At 41.6% G+C, this 20,987-nt stretch overlaps 1 protein-coding gene across 7 annotated transcripts in view; it reads right to left on the bottom strand.

The window, feature by feature from the left end:
* Window positions 1-20,987, bottom strand: part of LOC105088481 (glucose-fructose oxidoreductase domain-containing protein 2) — a 40,783-nt gene that overhangs the window by 13,304 nt on the left and 6,492 nt on the right. For 5 of the 7 annotated variants that reach the window (XM_064489058.1, XM_031458235.2, XM_064489057.1 and 2 more), the window contains exon 2: window positions 7,373-7,718. The exons of 1 other annotated variant lie outside the window; for it this stretch is intronic. In XM_064489058.1, the coding sequence (XP_064345128.1) occupies window positions 7,373-7,631 (259 nt within the window). In that variant the 5' untranslated portion in view covers window positions 7,632-7,718. Of the gene's footprint in view, window positions 1-7,372; window positions 7,719-20,987 lie in introns of those variants that run through there. One more of the 7 variants, XM_031458241.2, reaches the window with a different exon arrangement.

Raw genomic sequence — 20,987 nt, 5'->3', positions numbered from 1 at the left:
AGGGCCTATAAGCAATGTAGGAAATTGGATAGATAGTTGGTAGCATCCCTCACAAAGATACTCAAGACAGAGGGGTAAGTTTGGGGTTGGAATCCCAAACTGAGCTCTTTATACTCCCTTCCCCAAGTTTTCCGCATCTCAGTCAATGGCAACTCCATTCTCCCAGTTTGTCAAGCCAAAATCACTGAAGTCACTCTCACATCCCACTTTTAATCATCAGTAAATCCTGTTGGCTTAGCCTTCAAACTATATCCAGGGTCTAATTAGTATTCACTACCACCACTGCCACCTTCCTCATCCAAGTCACCACTCTTTTAAGCCTGTATTACTGCAATGGTAATTTAACTGGTCTCACTCTTTTCTCAACACAGCAGCCAGGGTAATTCTGTTGAAACTTAAAATCGATCAGATCATATCTCTGCTCTGCATCAAACCCTCTGATGGCATCTCATCTCATTCAGAATGAACCAAAGACCTTACAGTGGCCCACCCACAAGGCCATACACGGTGTGTGTGCCCCTTTGAAGTTTTCTTTTTGGTCTCTTTGCCTACTGTGGTCCCTTCTCCTGCTCATTCTGTTCAAGGCACTGAAAGTGAGAAAGGGGCTGCTATGCACAAAGGCCTGGTGGTTGGGAAGAGGAGTCAATTGCAAAAACAGACAGGACTGACAGACAGGGCAAGGCCTCATGTTGTGGTCAAGACATGGGGTCTTGGCTGGACTATCTTGTGTTTACCCTTCTCACTGAAGACCATCTTGAACAATGTGTGCATTTAGGTTTCTCCTCCAAGGCCATCCAGGCTCCATTCTCACACTCCACAGGCACTTCCTGGTTAGAGGAGCAGCCTTCAAACCCGAATGCCTGTACCTTGGGGCAACCAGGTCAAGATTGCACCTTCTCTGGGTATGTGCATCTCCAATAATCCTGGTGTCATTCCCTGGGTCCCCTGAAAGTTTTAGAAGCGTTTTCAGATGGGGCAATGGTTGGGATACAGAAAATTTCTGGCAACCCACTGAAGGGTATAGCTTCATCTGATGGACTTGGATTCTGTTCACACAGGCTCAGGAGGGGAATTCATCTGGCCACCTTGCAAAAGAAACAATGGGGCTCCAGGACAGCTGACCACCCAAAAAGGGCCACTTATTGGTGCTGAACTTGAGCTTTGGAGCCAGACACTTCCATGTTCAAATCCTGATTATCTCACTTTGTTGCTGAATGACCTGGGAAATTTCAAAACCTCTCTGGGCTTTGGTTTACTGCACTGTAAAAAGACAGTCGTATCCACCTTGCAGGGGAGAAGAGAAGACTAAGTCAAATGAGGCATATACGTAAAGTGCCTGACCTAGCAATGGTCCATTTTATAACCATCATCATGGGAGAAACCTAGCAGATGTCATACATACAGGGAAAAAAGGGCCCACTGTGACTTAGATTTTAAAACTCACATAGAAGCTACATTTTCCAGGCCAATAATTTTGATGTTCAGTATTTTGAAAATTTGATTTCTAAAAAGAAGTTTAAAGATCAACATGAACATAGATGAGTTTTCTGTTTATTAGGCCTTCATAGAGTTAGACCCAGCTCAGCCCGCTGGAAGCTCACATCCTGAGGAAGATCACGGGAGATAATTTGGTGCCTTTGGCCAATCCTTCCAAGCTCCCCTCACTTCCTACCATCTTCCCTGCCACTCTGACGCTCAAGAACCCCACAGAGCATTTGCCATTTGTACATATGAGATTTTCAGGCATGAACTCCCAGTGTTGCAAGAAGCAACATACATCAAATCAGCCTATAACATAATTCAATCTCTTCACCTTACAAAACTCTTGAAATCTCCTGCTCTTCTCTAAATAATAATAAAAACTTTATAACAGGTACTGGCAGGACAACAGGAGAATGGCTAGCCAAGTGTCACATACCCAGGGTAGGGAGCAGTGTGGATAGGGCAGGGGTCAAGGCAAGGGGATGGGCCTTTTACTGGGGTCCAGAGCAGGAGGGGGCCTTGCAGGGAGAGTAGCCCCTGACTGCTATCACTATCTGCTCCTGGAGGGTCTCCAGTGCTTCCCCAACATACTTGTAGGATTTTAGGATTAGGGACAGGAGAATCACAATACTGGGTGAGAACATGGCCACTTGGCTGGGGAACACATGGCTGACCAGGGAAGTTATGAGAAAATTAAGTTCTCAGATACTCCATCTGAGAGTTATGGCTCCGGGCAACCCAGGGGTTTCCTGCTGTAGCTACTCATGGAAGGGGTTGGGGTAGGCGCTGCAACGTGAGGAGAGAAGGTGGGCTGGGAGGAAAAGGACTTCTGTGGCTGCTGGGAGTTTGGTAGTGATAAAACTAGAATAAATAATCTCTGTTTCACACCATGAAAGGTCAGGAAAGGCGGAGAGACTTTCTTTCTTGAGCATGAACAACAGGAGAGTTTTTGAACTTGGGGCCCAGTAGTACTATCAGTGTGGGAGCTAAAGGCCGTCTTGAGTCAAACAGGCTCCTGCAGGCCAGCTGCACAGTGCCTGTACCTTTGGGAAGACTGGAGCTGCCTTGAAAGACATGTTTATTTAAGTTTATCTAGCTTTCCTGTTAGGAAGTCAAGAGAGATTAGAAAAGCTGAAAACTGCTTTTGTTCTCCAGGGAGTGAGGAAAGCATGGCTGCTGAGTGCTGTTAGCTCAGATCTTCTAGAGGGTGAACCAGTTTTAAGCTGCAAGCCTCTCTCCAGCTTATATGCCCCAAAGAAGTGAAGTGCCCCTAAGAAGCTGCCCCAGACCACCTCTCTGTTCCCTAGTAACATACCACAGGTTCATAGCTCTGGAACAACACCTCTGTTTCCCTGCCTAGAGGTGTGAGACTAGATAAATGATATCCAACAGCAGGGTAGAGAAGTAGCCCCAGGAAAAGCACTACTTTGATGCTTTACAAAATCCAGGGATTTTGCGCTCCCCTTCCTTTTTTTTTTTTTAAACCAAAAAGGTTCTGCTACTTAGAAAAATATGTTTGAAAGCCACCAGACTGAATCACTGTTTCTCACAGCCCACTCTCCGCTCTTTCCTGAGTTGCAGGCCCCTGTTAGCTCCCTGTGTCACACCAGCAGACTGGGTTGCTCAGGTAGAATTATGTGAATGCCTTCATTGAACCAGTGTACCAGGCCCTGTGCCAAGCACTGGAGATACATCAGGCATGGTCTCTACCTTAAGAAAACTTACAGTTTAGTGAGAGAGAGAAAGAGTGCCATTAATCAAATTATCATATGAGTACATGTAGAACTGTACTTATGATAAATGCAATGAAGATGATATAAATGTTAATATGAGAGCATACAGCAGGGACCTGACTTGGACCAGGGGCCAGGGAAGGCATCTCAAGGGACTGGTATTCTTGGAATTAAATTATCTGGGTCAGGCTGCTCCAAGAATGACCTCTTGTTACCTCAAGGGCCCATGAGGAAAGGGTTGGCAAACCCAGTGTTTTCCTAACGAAGCACGCAAGTGCCAAGAACTGGGCACAGAAACTTACCTTTTAGTGATGGATTTAAGAGAACATTCCCCTGTCTGGGGAAAGCATTTTAGGAACTTGTTTGGAAAACCAGGGATTTCTAAAGAATGCACTAACCATTCTGTCTCTAGACTACTGCTCTAATCTACAGATTGCGGACTTCAGCTGCAGCATTTCCAGCCTCCAGCCAACCCAGCTCACTTCAGATTGGCCCCCACAATCCAAATTGGCAAGAACCAATTCCTTAATATCTATCCTGCTAATGTTTGTCCTGAATTCAGTCATTTTTGTATACTGACAGACTCCTTGGTTTGTCTCAAGTCTGAAGTCAGGGGTAGATCCTGTCAGCAATCAAGGACCTGTGTTCAGTCCTGAATGGGTTTTTCCTCAAATTGCAGGGCTTCTCCCTATACTTGTGTCACTACATGTATAAAGGTACATAGAGATACACCACCTCCTAGATTTTTTCTAATTTTTCAACTTATTGTGCAGTATTTAATACATTAAACTTAAAGCTGTCGATTTATCTTGATTTCAAAAATCTGAATATAGGTCCAGCCTATACTTGAGCTCAGTGTTTGGTGAAATTTAAATGTGAATAAAATAAAAACAGTGTACACCTAAAAAGATTCAACTGTGGCAAGAATGTTGGGGCACTTTGTACATTAAAATATATTTTTCTGACCCACTTCTGAATTGAAAAATAAAACATATTACAGTCCCTCACTCTTCTTTAAGGAATTCATGGGAAAGGATGAAATTTGAAGTGGAAGAAAATGAAAAGTCAAACAAAAACAGAAAATAAGATGCCTCAGAAAGAGCTGTGATATGAAAAGTATACCTCTGGAGGGTTAAGTCCAAGGGTTAGTTTTAGAAAAAACTAGTAAGAATGAGGGCAACTTCCCAGGTGATGCTGATGCTGCTGGTCCAGCATCTCTGAGAATGGCTGGACTAGACACTCTCTCTATGGCCCCTGCAGGTCTGACAATTCTGTGATTTTATGCCTGTGAATTCCAGAAGAAGAAAATCCAGTACTACTGACTGGCATCAAAAGTTTTAGCAGAAGAACAGTCCCTACAGCTGCAAATCGGTAGAGGTGCTGTATACCTACCTTGCTTTATTGCTTCTTGGTCTCTACGACTTACCTTTTATAATGCTTAACAACACAAGAAGGACCCTTAACTCAACAGAGGCTTTAGAGGATTGTGATAAACATCTGTAAGTTCAAGATCCGGAAGAGGTTCAAGATCTAAAATTAGAGTACTTCAACAGCTACACTGCTAAGTAATTATGTCCTTTTTTCAGCTCTAAAAACCTTGAGGATCTAAAGTTTATGTCCTTCATGAAACACAAAAACATGGCCCCAATAACAGAAAGGGAAAAAAAAAAAACAGAGAGAAAGAGAGACTTAAGTGGAAAAAACAGAAAAATACACTCCCATGCATATATAAAGAGACTCATACATGGGAATACACAGGTGGAATGGCAGTGAGGGTCTTTTGGGATGTCGACTCTGAGGACTTCTAAATATACTATTTTTGCAACTATCAATGCATGTGCCTGCTCTGTTCTCCATCTAAACAGTGTACAAGACCCAGACACTTCCAGAGCTTATTAACATTACAGGAGGAAAGAATGGGTCCTGTTTTCAAGGCATTTAAACAAAGTCCACCAACCTACAAAATTTTCTTTTCACATTTGAGATGACTTAGTATGCTTAGTTTCATTTCTAGGCTGCATTCAACTCAGTGAACATTTATCTAATAAATAGCCAGAGGAGACTCCTACTATTTATTTTTGAAGTCAGTTTAACTTAAGTAAATCTGCTCTTCTACTTAGGACAACAGGAAAGCCTGGCTTTCCCCCCGTAATGTGATACCAGTGTCTGTCTTGGTCAGACTCAGAGGCAGTCATATATTGTGCTGGAAAGGCTGAATCATACCCCCATTTCACAGGGGCCTAAAGAGGTTGAAAGGGACAAAAATAGGGTCAGAAGTGGAGTATGATGTCAAGGTCAGTTTGGTGCTCTATCCACAGAAGTCATGTACTCACACCCAGTCATCAGGGAAAACTGGCCTCTTCCAGAAGCTAAAGTCAAGTCAGAACTAACACTCACACACACACACACACACACTCTCTCTCTCTCTCTCTCTCTCTCTCTCTCTCTCTCTCTCTCTCTCTCTCTGTCTCACACACACACACACACACACACACACACACACACACAGAGTAAACTTCATGATCACAACAGGCTTAGTGACTCCTTTGTGGCCTGAGTGGGCAGTGCCTGAGGGCAGGTCTAGCCGACATGGGTCCTCCTAGCCCAACCAGCTTGGCCCTGGGATCTTGTATCTGCAAGAACAAAGGACTCTCATTCACACCCTCTACCCTCCTGACAACAGAGATGCAGAGAGGAGGCTGACTGCCTTGCATCACTGTGGGCTGGGACACAAGATCCCAGAAGCTTTTGTTCATCCCCACCCTTCCTGTTTATATTAAATGGCACAAAGTCCAGTATTTTCCTGTACCAGGACCCTGAAAACAGCAGGTTTGTGCCCAAAGAACTTTAGGTTTTCCTCTTTCTTCTTACATAGCCTGGAAATGGTCTCTGTGGGGACCCTAAAGTTCAAGAAGACAAATAAGAGCCTCTAGAACTCTGCCTCTGCACCCACTCAGCCTCACCAACCTTCATTCAAGCCACAAGGAATGACAAAAAGTCAAGTGACCATGGTAGCTTGATTCCCTTGAACCAGCCCTCTGTTAAAGTGTTGGTCTATGTCTACTTCTAATCTACAATTTTTGGCCAAAACTTACATGCCCCAAATCAACAACAGACAGACTTATGTTCCTGCTCACTTCAATGAACATTTATCCTCTCCAACCCATTGGGCTAGAGGTGACAGACAACCTCTTATTCTCAGAAAAAGGGAAAGACAAGTAGCAGAGCCTTGGACCCCCCACCACGGTACTGGCCAAGGAGAAATGGTGTTAGCCTCATGGCATACCAGTTCCTGGACCGAGCAATCTCTGACTGAATCAGAAAGACACATGTCCAGAATAATATCAGGACAATGCCTGGCACAAAGGAGGCTTTTTTTTTTTTAACTGCTGGATGAATGTTTACTGGTTTGTTTTCCTATTAAATTAGATTCTGATCTATATTAAGAGAAAGAGAATAATTTTTCTACAATTGACAGGAAAGAGACGCCCAACAGGAGCTGCAAGAGAACAGCTCACCAAGCCACACCCAGCCAGGGGCAGCGGGTGGCTAAGCCAACTGTTTCCCGAGGGAGCAGAGATGTGAACAGGCGGACCTGTGAATCCTGCCAGGGAAACCCAGCTCTGTCAGAGCCTTCCTGCCCTCTAGCATACAAAATTGCAAAGTTCGGCAGGCTGTGTGCTCAGTCTAGCCAAGGACTGACAAAACATGGGAAATGGCAGCTGTGCTATACACTCTGCTCTCCTTTCTGTGGTACTGCATGCTGCAGAAATGGAAGAACAAACGCATTTCCCAGTGCTCAGGTCTCTGAACAGACCTCACAAAGCAAACTTCACAATGTCTCAAATATAATAATCTAGTTACTGAGATAGGCCAACTCTTAAGGCATTTGCCCAGTTTTTGCTCAGGGGTTTACTTATGGGAGTTGGAGAAGGCTGCATCTTTCCCAGCCACTGGAATATTTCCTCCTACAGTCATTAAGACCCCCCGCCAAGTGCCCTCCCCCAGCACTGCTCCAGGGTGAGTAAGGTCCCAGGGTACCCCCACCTGCAGACCTAAGCCCACGAAGAACTACCAAGGCCCAGGAGAGCAGTGACACTCAAGGACGACCCAGAGGGAGACACAATCTGCCCTTCCTATGGCCTGACTATCCATACCTAGAGCCTTCACAGATATCTGCCGAGTGAGTGGAGGGGGGATGTTGATGCACACCAGATCCACGTCTTGATGCAGCAAGACGTCATCCGTCCGGCTGGTGTAGAAGGTGATGTTCATCTCCTCGGCAAGCTGCTTCGCCTCCTCCTCAGTCTTCCCCCACAGGGCCTCCACTGTGAACCCTTCTGCCCTCAGCAGTGGGACCAGAACCCGGGCAGAGCTGCCGGTCCCAAACACGCCCACTCCTGGAAGCATCTTCATGCCGGCTTCTCCGCTCACCAACTCATCTCCTCACAAGAGTCTCCAGCATGAGCCTGACCTTCCCACAGTTCTGGTCAAACATGGCTCCTGGAACAGCAAGCAGTACACTGGCTGTTAGTGGAGGGCAAGCTTAGCTGAGGCTACTTCCTGAGCTTACTCGCAATCAACAAGTTCTTTGCCACAAAAGACAAATTAAATACTGCTCCAAAATGAAAAGCTGCAGAAGCTTCTCCCATGGAGACTTAAAGATATCAGCAATATCTATCTATTAGGAGGAAGGATGAAAAATGAGTAAAGCTGGGTTAAAACCCCTGTTCTGTTACTTAATTTTTGTGTGACTCTAGTCAAACCACTTAACCTTCAGGGCCTTAACTGTAAAGGCTCATAATTCTATGACATTATATTACAGAAAGAAAAAGAAGAGTGAGAAACAAAAACCAGTAAAAGATGAAAGAGAACCACCTAGGTGCCACACAGGTTATAATTTATTTATTTTTTTCCTGAAAACAAGTTTTATTTAAATAAGGGTTTAAACACATTACATAACATTAAAACAGAAAATACACAGGTTATAATTTTAAAGCATATGGCAGTAAGCATAGGAAAATGTTCACCAGAAACAAAAAATATCCCATTTTTTTCAACTACCAAACTGATAGCAGCAACAATTTAGAATGATATTTTTATATAAAAATATACATGTCAACATTGACTATGATAGCAAAAAATTGGGAAATGATCTAGATGTTCAGTAACAGTAATGGCTTAAACAAGTAACACTATGAAGCCACTGAAAACCATGAGGTAGAAGATCCTCAGTGACCTGAAAGACATCACCATGTATTCACTGAAAAGGGGGAAAACAGTATGTGAAGCATGACAGCAATTTTGTTTAAAACAAACAAAAAGCACAGAAGAAATATATACGTATGAGAATATACAAGGATATCTATATCTATAAATGTATTCTATCTATAACAGAAGGACCAGAATATACTTGAATTTAATAATGATTACTCCGGTTGAGGGGATTGTGGATGACTCTTGTTTTTTTGAACTTTGCCAACTTTTTTTACAGTGAATGTGTCTTACTTATTGTGGGTTTTTCCTCCTGATCACAAAGGTTATAAAATGAAATAAAGGATGAAACCAAACAAAAGTCTGCTTGGAAACCACAATGAGATTTAGGTGTGCATGGTGTCAGATTTCCCCACATGGCACTCCCTCAGCTAAACCAGTGTCCCCACTCTGGCTGTATATAGGGTCACTGGTGACCCTAGACCCACTGAATCAGTCTGTGGGGAGAAGGCTATGACACTATCACCTTCTGTTTTTCTTTTTTGGTTCTTATGTTCCTGTGGTAAAATATACATAAAATTTACTACCTTAATCATTTTTCAGTGGTATTAAGTACATTCATATTGTTGTGTTACCATCACCATTATCCACTCCCAAAACTCTTTTTTTCACCTCGCAAAACTGCAATTCTGTCCCTATTAAACAATAACTCCTCATTTTAACCCCTCCCCTCAGCCCCTGGCAACCACCATGTCTCTATGAATCTGACTACTGTAGGTATCTCATATAAGCGGAATCATACAGTATTTGTCCTTTTGTGACTGGCTTATTTCACTCAGCATGTCCTCAAGGCTCATCCACGTTCATCCAGAGTAGAGCTTATGTCAGAATTTCCTCTCTTTTTAAGGCTGAATACTATTCCATTGTGTGTATATACCACATTTTGGGTATCCATTCATCTGCCCATGGATACCTGGGTAGCTTCCACATTTTAGCTACTGTGAATCATGCTACTATGAATATGGGTGTACAAATACCTCTTCAAGACCCTGCTTTCAATTCCAGAGGTGGAACTGCTGGATCATATGGTACATCTATTTTTAATTTTTTGAGGAACCACGACACCATTTTCCACAGGTCCTGTACCGTTTTAAATAATTTTATAAACACCTTAATAGTCCCTTAGTCTACCAATTATCTTTTAAAAATCTGACTACTTTCTGACTGTCGACACTGCAAATCACAATTTTTAAAAAAGTCTTAACCAAATGTATGATTTTGCTGTTCTACTTTTATCCGTATAACATTGCTTTATTTGCATCTCCTCACAGATTAGATTCAACCTATTTGTCATTTTAATGGAGACATGACATTCCTTTCGTAATTGCATCATAATTAATGACTTCATTCCTCAACTGTGAACACTAGTGATATATATACAACTCTTCCTACCCCATCCATGACATCCTCCCACCTTCCTGGTCATTTCTGGGTGCTACTTTCAGGCTCCCCTGCTCTGGCCCCCAGTTCCTTCAATGCTGAGGATCTTGAGGTTCTGTCAGAGGTGCTCTCTTCTCTTCTTGCTCCACACGTCCTTTTTACTACCTATGTCCCAGGCTTTAATTAGTATACTAGTGACGTCTAAATCTGCAGCACAAGCCCAGCTTTCCCTCCAGAGCTTCACGCCCATATATTCTACTTCTGAGTATACACTGATATTCTACAAGCCCCCCAAACCCCCATGACCCAACTTGAACAGAAACAGTAAAGTGAGATGGTAAGAACACATGAAATGAAGGCATCAGTGATATTTGGGTTCAAATCCTAGCTCTATCACTTTTTAGCTGAATGAAACCTTTTTCATGGGAAAAGCAAGTCTAATGCTGTTTAGCTCCCAGGGTCTTTTGAAGATTAAATGAGATCCAGTAACAAAGTGTCTGGTATATAGTTAGCATTTAATAATTATCATAAACCTTCCCTCAAACATTTTCTTCCTATATTCTCTGTCTCATGGTATGTCACCATCATCAACTCAGTTCCTCAACCCAGAAAGCTGGCCAGCATCCACAACTTCTTTATTCCCTTACCTGTACAGGTAGCTCATCAAGTCTTGTTGATCCTACCTCTTCATTATTTCTTAAATCCACTCCTCTGATATCCCTCTACCACTGCCCTAGTTCAGCCCCCAGCACCACCCACCTGGATGACTGCAACAACCTTCTACTTGATCTGTCTGGTTTCCATCCTTTCCTTCCTCCATCCATCCCTCATACTGCAAAGAGATCTTTCTAAAATGCAAATGGGATCATGTCATTCCCTCCCTTTTTAAACACTTCAGTGATTTCCCATTGGACACAGTATGAAGTCCAGATTCTTTGGTATGACTTACAAGGCCCTGCATAATCCAGAAATCTCAAGACAGGTCTAGCTTTGTGAAGGGTCACTTTCAAGGGTTATCTCCAAGAGAGATGAGTTTCAAAATACCAGATAACCTAGTGATAACATTCTGAAATTACTAGCTATAAACCAGATAAAGGTTGAGAGGATAATTACTCAAAATGAAAACAATGGGTTCAGAGTAACAGATGATGAATTTATTTTTTCTTTCTGGGAGAATTAAATGGTGGGGAACAGTTGTTTATTGAGCTCCTTTCTGATCATATTAACATGATACATTTGTGCATGAATGGTCACAGGAGAATTATTCATAATAGCCAAAAAAGAGACAACCCAAATGTCCATCAACTGCTGAATGGTAAACAAAATGTGGTGTATCCATACAAAGTAGTATTATTCAGCCACAAAAAGTAATGAAGTACTCATAAAAAACTACAACACAGATGAACCTTGAAAAAACATTATGCTAAAGTGAAAGAAGCTAGTCACAGAAGGCCATATATTGTATGATTCCATTTATATAAATGTTCAGAATAGGCAAATCCCTGGAGACAGAAAGTAAATTAGGTACTGCGGGTGGGAGGAAGAAGGAACTGGGAGATACAGGGGTCTAACTTTTTTCTTTTGCACATGGTTACTTAGTTGTTCCAGCCCCATTTGTTGAATAGACTACCCTTTCCCCTAGAATGACCTTGGCACCGCTACTGAAAATCAGTTGACTGTAAATGTAAGGTTTTATTTACTAGACTCTCAATTCCATTGGTCTATATGTGTATCCTTACACTAATATCACCCTGCCTTGATTACTTTAGCATTATAGTTAACTTCTGAAATCAGTAAGTGTGAGTCTTACAACTTTGTTCTTTTTAAATATTATTTTGGCTATTCTGGGCCCCTTCATTTTCCTATACATTTTAGGATCAGTATATCAATCTAGGATTTTGATAGAGATTGCTTTGAATCTGTAGATTAATTTGGGGACTGTTGTCATCTTAATAAAATTAAGCTTCTGATCATGAACATGGGATGTCTAATTTCTTTCACCTATGCTTTGTAGTGTTAAGAGTGTAAGTTACATACTTTTTTGGTTAAATTTATTTCTAAGTATTTATTTTGTTTGATGCTATTGTAAATGAAATTATTTTCTTAATTTCATTTTCAGATCCAGCATCTCTCTTGCTTCTACTGTAGATATAAGTGTACCGTGCAAAGTACATGTCTATGTTAGGGGCTGGTTTGCCAGTACAGCCCACAGAACAGCCCTTGTACCACTTAATCCTACCTGAAGGATACCTGTACCTTTGTGAACCACTGAAATAAGCACGACTAGAGCTGCCTCTAATTTCAGACTCCTGTCAGCTTCCTGCCTCCTCCTGCCTCTATTTTCTGGGGCTGTGGAGCTTGGCTTTTCCCCTGTACTCTATCACTTCTACCATTGGGTTTTATCTTAACCATCTTTCTTCCTGAAGTGAATAACGTCCGTGGCCTCTCAGCCAACTCTTTCCTCTTTGCTGATAATTCTCTTGCCCTTACAGACTTCCCTTCTAGATAGAAAACAGGTCAGTCACATAGTATCTTCTATAACTTCCATGTCCTGAACTCCTTTTAGCTATTTTGATCACTCTCTGCATTTAGAGGAGGTCTTCTTTGGGGGGGGGGGCATTATTTACAGGTCATGGATATTCTGGGAGCTTGAGAGTATAAAATTTGTAGCACTACATAAGTAAGATTCTGCCTAAGCTTTGTGGGCCATTAATCATCAACAGCTGTAAGGGCCAAAGAATTGAGACACAGACACCATAAACAAGGACGTCCATGTCCTCTCTAAATTCATGCCCAGTGCAAACTTCCTCCTCTCTCGCACCTCATTCCTTCATACTCTAGTTATATTTAGGTGTATGTTTGTATCGGTGGCTTAAAACAACAGAATGGATTAGAAGAAATTTTAAAAACCTCTGTGTTACTGATACTGACTCAAAAGCAGCTTCATCAACGCCTATGAAGGGGTAAGAGCTGGCCTCTGAGAAAGCCACATGGCATGAAGCTAGGCAGGCTTGATGACTAGGTATTTCCTGCTCACGTAGGCAGAGCTGGTTTTCCTCATTTATTTCAGTGACTACCCTTCCTCAGCCCTACCTAAAATGTCCTTAAGTGCTTATCCTTATACATACCTTTCATGCACCTCCAAAGATCTCCACAGACCTAGTCGCCCCTAGCTCACATGCATTCCAAACACCACATGCTGGTCAGGAAAGGGTAGAAAGTGCTTCGACAGGGCTGGCTTACATAGTTTGACAAGGCTATAGGTTATGGGGAAGGTAGCACAGAGGTGAGAGGCATGGAACTGCAGCCAACCTTGCCTGGGCTCAAATCCTGGCTCTACCATTTACCAGCTAGGTAACATCAGGTAAGTTTCTTAATCATTCTGTGCCTCTACTTCCTCATCTGTAAAATGGGGTTAATGTATCTATCTTATAGAGGAGTTAAGGATTAAATGAGTTAATATTCATAAAGCCATTTAAAATAGGGTCTGGCCCATAGTAAGTCACTACATGGGTCTTTTGCTTTTTTTTTTTTTTTATTTTAAGCTGTGTATGACTCACCTAGGTATCTCCTCTTCAAAAGATGTGTAGGAATATGAAGATAATATCCTAAGCTAATATGCAGTGAGTGCAATAGGCCAGACAGTGTTTAGTGAAATATATAGCCTGTCCCTCCAGGTCCATGCAACTCTGTCTTACTGTTGAGGAAAGCAGAAGCTTAGAGAGTCTAGGTAACTTTTCCAGGGTCCCAGGCAGGTAAAAGACCTGCCACAACCAGCTGTAAAACCTTGAGCAGGTTATTGAGCTTCTCTGAGCCTCCATTAAAAACAGAGGCTTGTATGTTTGGAAAAACTCTTCTTTCATCTTTAGTAATGAGCGTGAGCCAGGAAATTTCATTCTACCGCCTGGCTTGGTGATTGCTTGCCTCAGCTCCACCACTCAAACAAACGTTTCTCTGTTCATACATCACACCTTTATTGAGGGCCCTAACAGGGAGACTATAGGGGATAAAAACATGAAAAGACACAGGCTTAGCTTCAGGAGCAGTAAGTCAGAAAGGGAGAAACCAGAGCTGGTGGCACAAGTGTTAACGTAAGGAGTTTGGATTTTGAGAGGTAGGTGTGCTGGGTACTCTTGGGCTGCCCCACCTTCACCACCTGATCCCCTCTCTGTCCTCTTGGTCTCCCACTAGTCAGAAGGTCAATCTTTAAGGACTATATCACCTTGGCTCCAGGCCCTCTAGCTTCCATCTGGGTTCAGCCAATCTCAGGAGAGATCAGAGCATAGGAAGAAAGGTTATGATGTTTGTTCTCTGCCTCTCTCCCTACCAGGATGTGGCTCTGGCAGGGGCTGTGATCCTTGACTAAGGTCATAGTGCCTAATGAGGACCCCTCTCCCATAGCCATGGATTTTGCTGGGTTCCAGTAACCCTCCCTTCCCCCCAGTGCGCCTGAGGTGGTAACACTACCAGCTGTAGCCAGTCCCTGCCAATCCCTTGGTGCTCCATTATCTTTTGTAGGTTTCCCATACCGCTCTTATGTTGTAAATAATCTCTTCATTAAAGGCTTTTTAATAACCCTTTGAATGTACTGGCTGTTTCCTGCCTGGACCCTAACAAATACAGTAAGCAATGAGACCTACTAAATTATTAGAAAATTTGATGCAGGTGAAATAGAGTCTAGGAGACACAAGTTACAGAGAACCAGTTAAGATATCAAATAAGAGATAAAGAGAGTCTGATGGAGGGAATGAAATGGAGCAGACAGCTATCAATAGGATTTGGGATTATGAGGGGAGAGGGAAAAGCCGAAAATGACATCAACTATAGACCAACAACCTTCATGAACATACACACAAAATCCTCAACAAAGTATTAGCAAACAATCTATCAATGTGTTAAAAGGACAACACATAATTACTAACAGAGTTTGATTCCAGGAATGTAAGGCTGGTTCAATATTCTAAAACAGATGACTATAATTCACAGTATCAAGTCATTAGATTAGTTACTAAGCTGCATTAATTAGAAATGCAAATTAAAACTTATTTATTACAATTCCACACCTATTAGAATGTATGAAATTCAGAAAACCTGCTATCAACTACTGGAAAGGATATAAAGCAACTGTTCATTGTTAGTGAAAATGAAAAATGGTACAGCCACTTTGGAAAACAGTTTGTCATAAAGTTAAATATACACTTAACTATTTTTAAACGTACAGTTCAGTGGCATTAAGAACATTCACACTGTTGTACAACCATCATCACCACCCATCCACAGGACTCTTTTTATCCTGCAAAACTGAAACTCTATATCCACTGAATGATAATTCCCTATTGCCCCTCCCCCCAGCCCCTGGCAATCACCATTCTACTTTCTGTCTATATGGGTTTGACTAGCCCAGGTACTTCATATGAGTGGAATCATATCATGCCTGTACTTTTGTGATTGGCTTATTTCACTTAGCATAATGTCCTCAAAGCTCACCATTTGGCTTGGTTACCAAACACATACACATAGAGTCAGAAGTGACGATGTGCTCTCCTTACAGTTGACAACCAGATGTTTATAGCTTAGGCACCTTGCATAGAGTCAGCCCTTGATAAATGTTACATGATGTTGTCCTTTATAAACCGACATTATATAGCTTTATATATTATATACTTTTCAGGGTTCACCAATTCTCTTTCCAAGTGTTCAGAGGCCATTTGTTTGATGAAATGACCTAGTGTTTTTCTGAGGAATGACCAGCATCAGACTCAAAAACTTAGAGCTGGTGTTTCTTCTCCCATTTTTTGAAAACTGGGACAAATGTTGCTTATCATCCATCTTCTGGCATCTCCCTTTGCTCTAGGATGCCTCAAAGTTATTGACAGGACATGAGGGCATAGCATGGTAACCTGCTAGTTTTCTCAGACCCTTGGGATGTAATACAAATGGACCAGGAGAACAAAACTCACTGAGAAAGGCGTATTCTACCTTCCCTGTGCCTGCTCTTTCTAGCTAGTTCTTTGATGAGAGAAATATAACAGGAAAATTGAGTAGTGTTGTTTTCTCTGTCATGTTGTCCTTTATTCATCCTACATAACTCTCAGTACATCTTTAAGAATACTGTTGTTTGAGGTTTTTTCAAGTGTCATTACTTGTTCTGGAATTTTGTCATCCTGATACTGTTAGGAGAATCAAGCTATTCAGAAACTTACAGGTGAATGGAGCCTGGGTGGTTCCATCTAAGCTATTTAAAAATCCATCTATAATAGTTTGCCCTGTAACTATTTATTTTTAAATTACAAATTATGCTTTCTTTTTTTTTAGTGCCAGTCTTCAAAAAGAGCCACTAGAGATTTCTATAGATAAAGTAACTGCCTTGTAATACTATCTTTCCCCTTCAAACCACACAAATGCAGTCAACTGATTTTCAGCCAAACCATTAAATCAATTCAATGGGGAAAGAAAACACTCTTTAAAAAATGGTGTTGAAACAACTGGATATCCATATGGCAAACAAAAAACCTTGACCCTTTTCTCACTGTATACACAAAAATTAATTCAAAACGAATCAAAGCCAGAACCACAAATCTTCTAGAAAAACATGTCAGAGAGTATTTTCAAGACCATCGGGCAGGTAAAGATTTCTTGGACAGGACACAAAGAGCATTAACCATTGATAAACTAGATTTCAGAATTTTAAAGAATTTCTGCCTGGCTGCCTCTCTCTCTCCCTTCTCTTTGGAGATGGCCCGCACTCTGTCTATGGAGTGTGTACCTACTTTTACTCTAATCTGAGCACCCAACCGCCACACCTCATGGCCTTTCTCTTGCCTTTTAATGTATCTCTCTAAATAAATCTACCTTTACTCAAAAAAAAAAAATTTCTGCCTATTAAAAGACACCACTAAAAAAATAAACAGGTAAGCCACAGATAAGCCAAATAATATTCACCAAACATATGTAACAAAGGACTTGTATGCAGAACTCCTATACATCAACAATAAAAAAACAAACAACTTGATTTTTTAAATTGTCAAAAGACATAGAATGCTTCACAACAAAGATACAGAAATGGCCAATAAACATATAAAAAGGCATTCCATATCATTAACCATCAGAGATACACAAACTAAAACCACACTGAGATACCCAGTTAGAATGGTGAGGGGAAAAAAAGACTGAAAATCCCAAAGTATGGAGAGGATACGGAGCAAATGAACTCTCATGCTTTGCTGGTGGGAGTGTAAAATAGTACAATCACCTTGGAAAACTGACACTTTCTTGTAGATGTTTACCCAAGAAAATGAAAACATATGTCCACAAAAAAAAAAAAAAAATGTTCACAGCAGCCTTATTCACCTTAGCCCCAAACTGGAAATAAACCGAAATGTTTATGAATAGGAGACTGGATGAACAAATTATGGTAGACTCATACAATGGAATACATTAAAGCAGTAAGAATGAATGAACTATTAATATATGCAACAACATGTATGAATCTTAAAAGCATTTATTTAAAGTACAAAAACAGGCAAAACTTACTTATTAGTGACAGTAGTTAGAAGGTGGTAGTGGTAGTGGTTGATGGGGGGGGAACTGACTCGAAAGGGGCATGAGGAAAGGAGTGATGATGGGAAATGTTCTATATCTTGTGTTGCATTGATTTGTCACAACTCATCAAACTGAATTCTTAGGATCTGTGCATTTAATTGTATATAAATTATACTTCAATTTTTAATCACCAAAAATTGTGTCTGAGAGTACAGAACAACCTAGTTTCACCTTGCAGATTTATGTCTATAATCAAACGGATACGTCTGAATTAAAAGTCCCTTTCCTTTCAAGTAAAACAAAAAGTTTGTAAGTATTCTTTTGGTCCCAATACAGCTGGCCCTCCATATCTGCAGATTACACATTCTCGGAGTCAACTAACAATGGATTAAAAATATTTTTAAAAAAGAAAATACCAAAATGTTCCAAAAAGCAAAACCTGAATTTGCTGGGCACCACTGACTACTTACATAGTAATTACATTGTATTTACAACTACTTACATAGCATTTACATCGTATTAAGTGTTATTGAGCAATCTAGAGGTGATTTAAAGTATATGAGAGGATGTGTGAATGTTTTATGCCATTTTATATAAGGTACTTGAGCATCCTCAGATTTTGGTAACTATAGGGGTCCTGGAACCAAGTTCCCCACCTCCCACCCCTACCCTCAACTGGCCCCACTTGAATACCAAGGGATGACTGTATAGAGACAATGGCTGAAGCCAAGATAAGTACAATGATCCAGTAAGCTTCTTGGCATTTGTGAAGTGGCACTTTTTCCTAGCCAACTATCACATTGGGTGAACTGCTGAGCTGCAGGTGTTAGGTGTTAGTCAAGTCCTCATCACTGATAAGCAACTCATACTAAGGAGGGAAGCATTCAAAAAGGAATTCTTCTGTGGCACTGCTGTAGGCAAGCAAAGTTAACGAAGGCTGTAAGTGAGAAATAATGTGTAAGTGAGAAACAGTTTGTGGTTGCAGCTGTACAGGTTGGGCAATAAGGGTTAGCACATCACAAGGGTGGGAAGCCCTTGCTCAGTCCCCACCCCAGAACCACCCCTCATCAGGAATCCCTAGCAGGAACAGCCTTCCAGAGCTGTGCAACCTTGGGGCACTCCTCCACAGATGCTGCCGCAGACCTCTGTCCCCTCAGACACATTCCACACAGGGCCAGTGTCAAGGGGCTTGTTTGGGAATTAAAATTTTTCTGTGCAAGAATTTTTTCAATAATTGTATCTTAATATAAAATATGCTAAAATAAAGCACTGTGGCCAGTGATAAGGCCATGACCCTAGTTATTAAGTTATTAAGTAGCTCCTCAGGTCACTACTCAAATGTTGTCTTACCAGAAACAGGTATATTTTCCCATTGTTAGTCTCACCCTACCACTCCTGTGCCAGTGTATGCTCCTTGAGGAAAGGGAAGTTTTTGTCTGTTTTGTTCACTGCTGTACCCTCAAGTGCCTAGAACAAGGCCTGATATGTAGTAGGTGCTCAATAAATATTTGCTGAAAAAATGAAAGATTTCAGACCTTGCTCCTGTTAACCAATAAACAAAGACATACACTGAACTCATCAAAACTATATATAATTCTGTATGACTTTGGGATATGTTCACACGTATAATAAAGAGATTACTTATGTTGCTAATCTAAGTAGTTCAGGGCAGGATCTGGTTTAATGGTTTAGGAAAGAAAGCATCATATGATAAGAGAATAGTTCTGCCTGCCAATTGGGATTAGGAAAATGAGCCACTGCTCTCAGCCTTAAGCTCCAACTTAACCTTCCAAGAAGATGCCCTCATCCAAAACTGTCTCTCCAACTACCATTCTGCCTCCACATGACATGACTCATGCTTATCAGTTAGGTCAGTCCCCCTGTAGTCAACTTCCTCCCTCTAACAGAAAAGCGCACAGTGCATCAAAGCCTTGCAGGACCACAATGACCCAGCACTCAGGGGCTATGTGTTCAGTCAAATGTCAACAGACAATCGTGAAGGGAAAGCAAGTGACAGTGGACTCAAACAAGTGGTAGTGAGTCAAAGCTAACCAGTTCATAAGGAACCACACTGGTTGTAGTGAAGCCTTCCTGCCCCCACAGCCAGTCCGTCACTACATTCCATCAATGAGGCATCACTAATGCCCCTTGAATTCATCCACTGCTCTGGTTCCCTGAACAAGACATTTTGATCCAAACTGTTTACTCTGCCTGGGACAATCTTTTTATTTTTTTATTTTTATTTTCTGTCTGTGTGTGTCAGGGGGTAATTTGGTTTATCTATTCATTTATTTATTATAACGGAGCCACTGGGGATTGAACCCAGGACCTCATGCATGCTAAGAAAGCACTCTACCACTGAGCTAAACCCTCCCAGCCAATCTTTTCTTTTTTCCTCAGGCTAACTCTTCAGATCTGTTAGGTCTCTACTTAAACTTGTCTGAGAGATGTGCCTGGGCTGGGCTAAGTGATTCTGCTCAAAGGCCCCAAGCAGCCTGGACTTCGGCTATCATGGTGACCTTCACACTTCTTTGGGGTCTGTCATGATGTCAAGACCTTGCCTATCTCACACATGGGTGTCGCCAAGGGCAGAGCACACCGAGTAGGTGCTGAGTAATAACTGAGGAATGAGCACAGGAATGATTAAGTGTGAGAATGGATGAATCAAGAAGTCAGGCCAAAGGCTCTGTGGCAGCTGCATTGACTAGAAAGCAACAGTTTTTCCTGCCCAGGTCCTTCTTTGCCTTCCTGATTTTAAATAAAAGATGTTTTAAAATCTTAAAGAGTATAAGCTTATTTGAATGATGCTCCAGAACTGATAGCATGGAACATCACCCTAAAAGGCCAGTGCCATGACTTAACATCTAGTTGCAAAGGGATCTGTAACATAAGAGCAGAACTCTTGAGCACAGTAAAGGAGATAAAATGTGAAGGTCAGTTTTAAGCTTAATCTTTATTTTGCAAAACCCAGGAACCTGTTGGGGAAATAAGCAGAAATGCCTTCCATGTGGCCTTCAACATCAGTCATGTACCAAGAATTAATTAGGAAGGTGTGTCTAATTGTCCCCCAGCCGCCCTTTTGGAACTGAGCCAGTGTGCTAGATAGGCTGTCACTGCCTGGATAGCAGAGTTGGACCCAAAGAGGAAAGACAACCACACCTCATCACCGGAGCCCAAGCAGACGTCAGGCAAAGTATACAGCTTGGGTTCTGAACTGCATTTCCATAGCAGAGGGACTACTTACAGCACAGTTACAAGCTCGCCTTTAACAGCTTGTACTTACAGTCTGAAATGGTAACATGAATGAATACTTTCTGCAGGACTGCTTTCAGGTAGATATGAAAGTGTTTCTTTACTTATATTCATATTGTCATTGAAAAATAAAAGCCACACTGAAGAAACCAGTATTGAGTTTTACAAATTAGTTATGATAAATGCTTTGGTCCCCGGGTTTCAAAGACCCACCCAGAGGCTCTGTGGAGGAGGTTTGGTTTTCCTATGATTTGTCTGTTTATTTTAAGTATCTTACACTGACCCAATGACATAGTCAGAGATCGCTGTCTTCTCACTAACAGC

Source organism: Camelus dromedarius, chromosome 9, assembly GCF_036321535.1.
Source record: "Camelus dromedarius isolate mCamDro1 chromosome 9, mCamDro1.pat, whole genome shotgun sequence".
In the NCBI taxonomy this organism is placed as follows: domain Eukaryota; kingdom Metazoa; phylum Chordata; class Mammalia; order Artiodactyla; family Camelidae; genus Camelus; species Camelus dromedarius.
This window is presented reverse-complemented; position numbering and strand designations above follow the sequence as displayed.